This window comes from Salvelinus sp. IW2-2015, linkage group LG27, assembly GCF_002910315.2.
Source record: "Salvelinus sp. IW2-2015 linkage group LG27, ASM291031v2, whole genome shotgun sequence".
Lineage (NCBI taxonomy): Eukaryota > Metazoa > Chordata > Actinopteri > Salmoniformes > Salmonidae > Salvelinus > Salvelinus sp. IW2-2015.
The window spans coordinates 7,950,915-7,961,210 of NC_036867.1; the positions used below are offsets into that span (position 1 = coordinate 7,950,915).

General features: G+C 44.5%; 2 protein-coding genes across 10 annotated transcripts; one reads left to right on the top strand and one right to left on the bottom strand.

Moving 5' to 3' along the window:
* Positions 1 to 53: 53 nt before the first annotated feature.
* On the bottom strand, positions 54 to 6,447 carry LOC111953269 (transmembrane 9 superfamily member 1). Of its 9 annotated transcripts, none has more exons than XM_070435691.1 (10): positions 6,431 to 6,447; positions 5,371 to 5,452; positions 4,785 to 5,005; positions 4,329 to 4,460; positions 4,097 to 4,219; positions 3,634 to 3,986; positions 2,758 to 2,912; positions 1,964 to 2,149; positions 1,330 to 1,603; positions 54 to 887 (listed from the first exon to the last, which is right to left on the bottom strand). In XM_070435691.1, the coding sequence occupies exons 3-10, from the start codon at positions 4,998 to 5,000 to the stop codon at positions 494 to 496; spliced, it is 1,833 nt and encodes a 610-aa protein (XP_070291792.1). In that variant the 5' UTR covers positions 5,001 to 5,005; positions 5,371 to 5,452; positions 6,431 to 6,447; the 3' UTR covers positions 54 to 493. The 9 variants fall into 9 exon arrangements, with proteins under 9 accessions (XP_070291792.1, XP_023828196.1, XP_023828200.1 ...); XM_023972428.2 differs by lacking the exon at positions 6,431 to 6,447 and adding an exon at positions 5,588 to 5,811; XM_023972432.2 differs by lacking the exon at positions 6,431 to 6,447 and adding an exon at positions 5,538 to 5,811 and having other exon boundaries at positions 5,376 to 5,437.
* Positions 6,448 to 7,400: 953 nt separating this feature from the next.
* Positions 7,401 to 9,936, top strand: LOC111953877 (flap endonuclease 1-like). The gene is made up of 5 exons (XM_070435677.1): positions 7,401 to 7,486; positions 7,841 to 7,893; positions 7,990 to 8,099; positions 8,226 to 8,881; positions 9,242 to 9,936. Exons 1-4 carry the CDS (start codon positions 7,401 to 7,403, stop codon positions 8,433 to 8,435), a joined length of 459 nt encoding a protein of 152 aa, XP_070291778.1. The 3' UTR covers positions 8,436 to 8,881; positions 9,242 to 9,936.
* The last annotated feature ends 360 nt before the right edge of the window (positions 9,937 to 10,296 follow it).

Genomic DNA, 10,296 nt, shown 5'->3' on the forward strand with positions numbered 1-10,296 from the left:
TGAATTAAATCACTGAGTAGGCCTGGAACTATCTTGAGCTAGCTCAGTGTGAATAGGTTGTAATAAAAAGTTGTCTTTATTGAAAAGATTGTATATTTACACCAGAACCAAAATCAGTGGATGGTGACTAGTACACAATTTCTTCCATCACTTATGCAAGAGCTGATGCCAAACTGCAAGCCTGCATCACATATTGCACAACACTCAAAGGACACATTCATCCCTTTATAGATACCCTTTCACCTAACTCCGATTCCCTTATTCAACCTCCATGGCAGTCTTTAATATTTCTAGAAGGCCCCTGGGCCCCCTCCCCCTCGAGGCATATACACAGACCCATTCCTATGTCCAAATGCATCCTTCTTCACTTGTGGCAACCACTGACCTGTATGTGATTGGTGGGAAAAAAGTATTTTCTTAACCAATCAAATCGACTAAATGAAAGGACAAAGACATTCAAACTGGGCTGTTATGTAATCGGCTATACATTCCCTTAGTCCATCTTGAGGCTGCGGTAGATGTAGCGAATAAAGACCAGCGAGGCCCAGAAGGAGACAGTACCCAGCATGAGGGAAAAGACCAGCGCTGTGAGGAGAGAGTAACCAAAGAACTCTGCACTCTGCACCAAGCCGCTCATACTCGAACGATTGCGGTAGTAAAAGACTGAGTAGACAAAGATGAAGAGGCCCGTGGAACCTGTGCTCAGCACACTGCGCCACCACCAGCGGTAGTCCTCGCCTGACAGCAGGAAGTAGGTGAGTGCCACCGAGATGCAGGCGCCCACCGAGAGGAGGATGGCGAACACGCAGAGGAGGATGCCGTACAGGGTGTAATGCTCGCGTCCCCACACGGTGGCGAAGATGTAGTACAGCTCCACTGATATGGCACTGAGGGAGAGAGGTTAGGGTAATGAGTAGGCTAGACAATATACACACAATTTATGTCTGGGTGTTCAATGTTCAGATTACGTTGAGCTAGCTGCTTAAAACAATCACAAATAGATTGCCCTGACATGGAGGGAGAGAAATGAATCCTAAAACAAGACAGGAGTAGGATATACACACTAACGTTATAGACGCACTCTATTTCTGGTTTTTGTTCTGTGACAAATGACAGCTACTAAAAGGCACGACCACAAATTAAATGTGATCGATTGGTTTTATACACAATGAGTCATTGCCACAGAAGGTTATAGACTCTAGAGCGACAGCTCTTTAACTGAGACAGGGGGAAAGCGCTCACTCATGACTCAGCAACGGAACTCCATTACCAAACACAGAGAGAAGCTCTCTGTTTTATTGATCTTGTTACACACAYACTCACACACACCTGAAAGGCAGGAAGCCCCCAATGGCCATGTGTACAGCCGTGTGCTTGTACCAGGGCTGTGTAGGGATCTGGCGGGCGATGTTGCGTGTGCGACAGGGGGCCTGGAAGTTGCCTGCGCGGTTCTTGCCCACAATGCCCCCGATGACAGTGAGGGGGAATCCCACCAGGACCCAGGCCCCCAGCAGCAGCAGCACTGTTGAGGCAGGCAGGGCCTGAGTGGAGCCGCTCCACCAGTGGACTGAGTTCACCACACTCCAAGTCAGGAACAGGGGAGCTGTGGGATTGAGGGAGGATGGTTAGAGGAGGGAATCAAGGAAGTAGGAAGAGAGGGTGGGTAACAAGGTGAGATGGGTGGAGAGAGGGAAGGAAGGAGAGTGGAGGAAGGAAGAAAGGGGAAATAGAGGAGAAAGTCCGGTTCAAGCAGAGATGGAGACAAAAATGTATGGTAATTGAAACTCAACAGTTGACACACATCCTGCTGAAAAATGAATACGGTGTAAACTTTAGATGTTCACAGAGTTTTATTGTAATTGAAACTCAACCAGAATTGTGAAAAACAAATGACACGGACAATATATATGGAATATTTACCATATGTATGACGTGATTCAAAAGACCAAATCTGTCCGCTCACCTGAGAAGAGTGAAGAGGTGAGGATGATATTCCAGACCCAGCGCTGGCCATGTATCTGTGTGTAGAAGCTACAGGAGCAGTATCCTGACACGCAGCTCGTCAACGCGTACAGCATGATGGCAGCCGAGTTGATAGCACCATGGCGATGCACATTAAACATTCCCAGCAGCGCCATGACGATGATCCCTACAGCAACAAGAGACACAGAGGTCAAATAGGAGAGCTTGGGGGAAGGAGCTTGTAGTGATAACCACAGTTCTTAATTTCTACAGACTACTTTGTCACAGGCATAGTACATGTACATTAAATCACATTTAATTTGTCACATGCCCCGAATACAACAGGTGTAGACCTTACTGTGAATTGCTTACTTACAAACCCTTAAACCAACAATGCAGTTCAAAATATTTACTAAATAAACTAAAGTAAAAAAATAAAAAAGTAACAAGAAAATTACATAACAATAACGAGGCTATATACAGGGGGTACCGGTACCGAGTCAATGTGCGGGGGTACAGGTTAGTCGAGGTCATTTGTACATGTAATTGTAATTGTAATTGTCACACAGACATTCAACCCTCCTCCAATGGGGAGTAACAATGGAAAAGGAATGCGATGCAGTTGATGTACGCTAGAACTAGATGTCAACCGTCACACAACCATTCACAAATGGCCAAATTCAACCCTGATCTGCTCGTAGACATTCCTGAATTGTGATTCTGTATTTTGAGCAGCAGTAATTGTAAGATTTAATGAATGTGTTCTGAGTGTTAAACCAGTGTGTTGATGGTTACCTGTGGCCAGGGTTAGAAACTGAGCCCCCACTCCCAACATGGCACACAGCAGGCTTTTATAAGGGGGGAACCTAAAGACATCTGTGTGGATGATCTTCCAGCCATTATCCCCTTGGTCCAGATCATCACAGCCACCCTCCTCCTCAACATTGTACCTACAGGAACAATCAGAAGAGAGAAAGATCTTGAGATATGGGAATGTCATTCCCACACAATTTAGCTACCATTTCCATACATAATCCCAATAAAACATGATATATAGCCACAAATAGACCTACTCTAATTATACCCAAACTCTTGCATGCCAATATCAATGTGAGCTCTCCAGTAAAACAGTACATCCTTTAAAAAAAATTATTTGTATTTTATTTTCTGTTTTCTCCCCAATTTYGTGGTATCCAATTGGTAGTTACAGTCTTGTCTCATCGCTGCAACTCCCGTACGGACTCGGGAGAGGCAAAGGTCGAGAGACGTGCGTCCTCCAAAACACAACCAAGACGCACTGCTTCTTGACACAATGCCCACTTAACCCGGAAGCCAGCCTCACAAATGTGTCGGAGGGAACACCATACACCTGGCAACCGTGTCAGCCTGCATTGCGCCCGGACCCCCACAGGAGTCGCTAGTGCGCGATGGGACAAGGACATCTCTGCCGGTCAAACCCTCCCCTAACCCGGACAACGCTGGGCCAATTGTGCGCTGCCCCATGGGTCTCCCGGGCGCGACTGGCTGCGACAGAGCCTGGACTCGAACCCAGAATCTCTAGTGGCACAGCTAGCACTTAGCTATGCCTTAGACCGCTGCGCCACTCGGGAGGCCCCAAAACAGAACATCATTAATGTCTAAACCTCCTCACTCCGTCCCCTCATTGGTCACCTGGCAAAGTCATTCTTGAGGACCCTCATGAGGATGATGATGACGAAGCCCAGCAGCAGTACCACCAGCACCAGGGAGTTGATAATAGACAGCCAGTGGATCTCTAGGGTCTTGGGGAAGAACGAGTAGTCCCTCAGCCTCTCGGCCCGCCGGGCGTGGGTCAGAGGGCTGTCGAACCAGTGCACGCTGTAGGAGAAGGACACTGCCAGCCCGCCGCCCGTCCCCACCGCCCCGTGCCCGGCGCCACCCTCCTCCAGGGGCACTGGCTTAGAGTCCTTCACGGAGACGTTGGCGAAGATCACAGAGTTGCCGTTGTACTCAATGTTGAAGTCCAGGTGTGTCCACAGCCCCACCTATATATACACACACACACACACACACAGACAGACACACAATGCAGGTAGACATATATTTGGGTTTTGCCATGAGGGAGAGAGAACTGAAGGCAGTCAGACTAACCCACCTTATGACTATGGGGCAGGAAGCCACTCTCCTCCATGTACCCCACAAAGCCCCAGATGGGAATGTCATCCAGGACAAACTCAAAGTAATACAGCTCCTCTATGGCCTCTCGGAGTTGGTCCACCTACATGAAAGGAGCAATAAAGGAGAAACATCACCAACTAGGTTTAGTTACACCTTTCCATGATGCAATGTACTGTGAAGTTCTGCGTATTTTGTCCGAATGCGAATACCTCTTTCTCTGTGAGGGTTAGCTGGCAGAGTAACTTCTTCTCTGTATTCTCTCTGAATTTGATTTCATACAGGGACTCTGCCATCCGATCCCCATCAAGCACTTCTCCTAGACTAAGGGACTTGTGGTGCACCTGGGGAAAAAAGGTTCTCAGACATGGTATGCCAAGTCTTAATATAATTATTATACACACACACACTACTAACATGCATCTGTAGAGCCCTACAAGCATAATTCATTCGTCATATATTTGCATATCTACCAGTGGAGGCTGCTTAAGGGAGAACAACTCATAATGGCTGGAACGGGAACAAATGGAATGGCATCTAACACATGGAAAATATGTTTGATGTACTTGATACCATTCCACTTACTCTACTCCAGCCATTACCACAAGCCTGTTCTCCCCAATTAAGGTCCCACCAACCTCCTATGATATTCACATGTATTCACTGACCTCTTTAGGCCTGCAAACAGGCAACGTGTAGTAATGATACGTTTCCTGAGGGTTATGGTAAGGACCAACTTTGTTGACATATAATGTTACAGGATCCCCTTGCTTGTAGCTCACTGTAGCCCATGTTATCTGTGGCACGAGACACAGAACCAAGATGCAATAACCTATCATCCGGCAGACTCCTTGCTGGTTAGGATGTTCAATTTCAGCCATCATGGGCCCTGTTGAAAATGAATAGATTCCAATAATTKAACAGGTCAATTGTCAAAAAGCCTATAAGCATATTCAGTGAGAGCAAACCATTGCATCATGTCGATATAACATCCCTTTGCTATATCAACAACAGCCATCACCTACATAGCGACTGTCCCTGGCTACCTGTGAAACAACAACACATCGATAGTGCATTGCAAGAGTAAACTCTGCAAAGAGTCTGTACGTAGTCAGTGTTGACTCTACTAGCTACGTTATTACAGTTGAAAATACATACAAAAGTACTTGCTTTCATCTAAAAAATAGTCCTCTAGCTACATCGAGGAACTAGCTATCGTACCGTGCATATCGCTAGCTTTAGAACATATCGTACCAAACCTGTCTGCCCGCTGGATTCCTCAGATTCCAGGCCCAAGAATACTCGCCTCCTCAGCGATGTCCTGCTGGGATTGAATCTAAATATTGATACACATTTTTTATATTCCAGTTAGTTTAAATTTTGCTACTTCGATTATCTAGAAATACAGATATGTATCGTACTTTTAAAGACACATGAATCGGGATGAAGAAGGGGACCGACTCCACGTCACCTTAAAAAATAAAAATAGCTAACGATGGCTGACTTTTCCGGAGTGGGCGGTGTGAAGAAGCAAAAACACACCTCCACGGTACCTATCTTAAAATCTCTTATATTTTACTATGTAAATAAAATATGATCAATATAATTATTTCGTTTGTGCATAGTAATTGTTGTTGTGTCTCCTCTGATTACTGTTTAAATTCATGATATTTCTCTCGACCGGATTTCCCTTAATCTCACTAACCAATCAAATATGTTTATTTACTTCSTGTCAAAGACACAGGCCTTTTAATCTATTACCGGTCAATCGATGAACGATACTCGAAGAGTCCTGGATTGTCAACCCAGTCTCTCATTAAACAGCAGATTCCGCGAAAGTGACACGAGAACAGCCAGTGAGTTGCATGTAAACAATGTTTTATTCGTATGTTAGTCATGATAAATCCTTATTTTATAAAATGTTATATTGTAGAAAATATTCACATTCAAATATCTTCAAGTTGCTAACGTTAGCTAGCAAGCTAGCTGTCTAAACTCAATTATAAATGAATGCAGCCCTTAGCCGTGGTATATTGGCCATATACCACAAACCCCCGAGGTGCCTTATTGCTATTATAAACTGTTTACCAAAGTAATTAGAGCAGTAAAAATACATGTTTTGTCATACCCGTGGTATACGTCTGAATTCAGCATTCAGAGCTCGAACCACCCAGTTTATAACAGACCTATACCACTGGTATGACAAAAAAAAATTGGAACTCGGTAGTGAGTGTTGCAACCAAGGACAGACGATTTTTATGTGTTACGCGCTTCAGCACTCCGCAGTCCCATCCTGTGAGTTTGTGTGGCTTACCGCAGTTGACCAGGGCAGCTCTAGCAGGGCCGAAATTTGACGATCTGACTTGTTGGAACGGTGGCATCCTATGACGGTGTCACGTTGAAAGTCACTGAGCTCTTCAGTAAGGCCATTCTACTGTCAATGTTTGTCTATGGAGATTGCATGGCTGTGTGCTCAATTCTATACACCTGTCGGCAATAGGCGTGTCTGAAATAGCCAAATCCACACATTTTTTATTTATTTATGTATATATTTTTTCTCCCCAATTTCCCCTTTTTCTCCCCAAGAGGCGAAGGTCGATAGCCATGTGTCACAAACACAACCCAGCCAAGCCGCACTGCTTCTTGACACAATGCACACTTAAAACGGGAATGTACACTACAGTGTCAACGTGCATGTGCCCGGGCCGCCACAGGAGTCGCTAGAGCACGATGGGACAAGGACATCCCAGCCGGCCAAAYCCTCCCCTAACCCGGACGATTGGGGCCAACTGTGCGTCGCCTCATGGGTCTCCCAGTCGCGACACAGCCCGGTATCAAACCAGGATCTGTAGTAACGCAGCTAGCACTGCCTTAGACCGCTGCGCCACTCGGGAGGCCCAAATCCACTAATTTGAAGGGGTGTCCACATACTTTTGTATTTGTAGTGTATGTCAACATGGAGTGAATGAATATACATTGTATTTTCTTTTAACCCATTCTAATATGATATTTTCAAGTCTCTGTTAGTCATGGGGCGGCAGGGTAGCCTAGTGGTTAGAGGGTTGCCTAGTGGTTGGGCTAGTAACCGAAAGGTTGCAAGTTCAAATCCCTGAGCTGACAAGGTACAAATCTGTCATTCTGCCCCTGAACAAGGCAGTTAACCCACTGTTCCTAGGCCGTCATTGAAAATAATAATTTGTTCTTAATTAAATAAAGGTATTAAATAAAGGTAAAATAAATAAAAAATAACAAAATGTGATTTCACTTGCATCCTCAGCCACCTCATGAGCACGTTTTACCAGATCATCCACATGCTTGGGCACGGCATCAAACCTGTCTACGCGTTTGATGGCAAGCCCCCACAGCTGAAGTCACAAGAGGTAAGGACGGGGGTCACATCAAGATCACAACTTTATTGCCCCTCCTTGGCATTATGTATTTTCTCAAATGTTGAAAAMCATCTTTTTTTATTTAACCTTTATTTAACTAGGCAAGTCAATTAAGAACAAATTCTTATTTACAATGATGGCCTACACCAGCCAAACCCAAACAACGCTGGGCCAATTGTGCGCCGCCCTATGGAACTCCCAATCACGTACGGTTGTGATACAGCCAAGATTCAAACCAGGGTGTCTAATGATCCCTCAAGCACTGAGATGCATTGCTTTAGACCGCTGCGCCACTCGGGAGTCTTAATCTAACCTCTCTCTCTGTGTGGTTTTAGCTGGAGAAGGAGGGCAGAGGCTGAGAAACTGCTGGCCCAGGTGCAGGAAACAGGTACAGGATCTCACCAACGGCAAATAAACATTTACATGATACAGAAATTACACCAACACGTGTGTAGTGATGACCAATTTTTCTATTCACCACCAGGGGAGCAGGAGAACATTGACAAGTTCAGTAAGCGTCTGGTGAAAGTTACCCAGCAGCACAACGACGAGTGCAARAAGCTGCTCACCCTAATGGGGGTGCCATACATCAAGGTTTGTCTCAAGTTTTGCCACCCATAAATTAATCAATCTTCTGTGCACATACTTCTGTTACTGTACACCTCGGTCCATTCATTAAGTATTGAACGTATCTAAGTGATCTTCCATCTCACCCACTAGGCTCCATGTGAGGCAGAGGTGAGCTGCGCTGCTCTGGTTAAGGTGGGGAAGGTAGTCGCCACGGCAACAGAAGATACGGACAACCTGACATTTGGAGCAGGGGTCCTACTGAGGCACCTCACCACCAGCGACGCAAAGTGCTACTGTAGTTTCTATACCACCTTACCCATCTTTCATCCCAGTCATACAGTTTATCTAACAGTATTATAACAATAGAAGCTGTGTGTGTGTTGGATATTTGTTTTTGAGGTTACTTATAACATTTCTGTTTCTCTATCTTAGGAAGCTTCCTATCCTTCTGTGAGTTCACCTGTGTTGTGACTGTCAAACTTTGTAAGAGTTTGTAATCCCAATTCTCCATTGTTTAATTTGCTCCTCTTAAACGCACACATGCACGACAGTCCCACATAATAAGCAGTCCCTAGTTTGAGTTCCAAACCGTCACGCAGCAGTTATCCCATTCCCAGAAGTCAGTGTGAGTGTTTGTTTCCTTGGCACCTTGCAGAAGCACCCTGCCCCAGAGGATTRGCTGTATAAGGAGGCTAGTGGTCTGTTCCTGCAGCCTGACATTGTGGACTGCTCCACAGTAACCTCAAGTGGAGCGAGCCCGACAAGGACGCCCTTATCCAGTTCATGTGTTCAGAGAAACAGTTCAGGTACAGGATAGGATCGACATAATATAGCATCACTGAGGTTATATTCCAACCCTTATGGAGCCCCACTCTGATTTATTTGAGTAAAAAATGGCAGGGGTGAATCCTACTCCCATTGACGTCAATGCATGACTAATGGAAAATTTGACTTAATGGTGTAAATACAAGAATATACGCTTCAGTCACACTTTTGTRTTCTAAATAAGTCAATTTTATTTGAATCATTTGATGTGGCACTGTACTTTCCGACAATGGCACTACTTTTTCACACTGTTGAAATCCTGCTCCACATCCACATGATGTTACGCCATGGTTGGTATGAGTGATAAAATGTCTCATACTGTGAAGTGTGTTTGTGCACAGTGAGGACTGCATCAAGAACGGCTGTAAGAAGATGATGAAGAGCCGACAAGGCAGCACACCGGGATGACTGGACTCTATTCACCATCGGCTCTCTGAGAGAGAAACCTGTACATATTCTATGCATTTCAGTGCCTTTAAACAGGGTATGGTAGTAGGTGCCAGGCACACCGGTTTGAGTGTGTCAAGAACTGCAACGCTTCTGGGTTTTTCACACTCAACAGTTTCCTGTGTGTATCAAGGACATCCAGCCAACTTGACACAACTGTGGGAAGCATTGGAGTCAACTTGCAACTCAATATTAGGAAGGTGTCCTTAATGTTTAGTACACTCAGTGTATACCATACCTCATCTATGTTTGATTAAGGAAAAACATTGTCCACACCATACTGTATCCATATTAAAATAATCCTCTCTACTTCCTCCTTTTTATTTAGGAACCTGAGATAAAGGGATCAGCCAACAAGAAATGGAAGACCGTTGCAACCCCGCCAAATAGACTTCAAAGAGGAAGTCAAGCAAGGAAAGAGGAAGTTGAGGAGTGTGCGTGATAATTAGACATCTACAATTACAGTATCTAGCCAAGTCTGTTCTTCATGTTGAAATGTGAGAATGGGGTAGTGGTTAACGTATTCCAATTAAACTAGCAAGTTTCATTAAAATGCTTTTTTCTTGAATAAAAGTAATAGTGAATTTTGTATTTTGATTTATATTTTTCCAAATCCCACATGCATTCCCATTTAAGCCCGGAGATATAGGATGGTGAGATGGTTCTATTGACAAAAGTTTTGTTTGATGCATTTTTTGTTGTTTAATTTTTTATGACGGAAACAAATTGTGGAAGGTTTAATAGAAAGGGGATTTTTCAAATATTAGCATATACACATTTGCGTGCGCTGTTTCACGTCTGATTAGGACGCCCAGCACATAGCCTTTTAAAGCATCCACTTTAAGGCCCAGTGCAGTCAAAAATGTCATTTCCCTGTGTTTTATATATACATTGAGTGTATAAACATTATTAACACCTGCCTTTTCCATGACCTAGACTGACCAGGTGG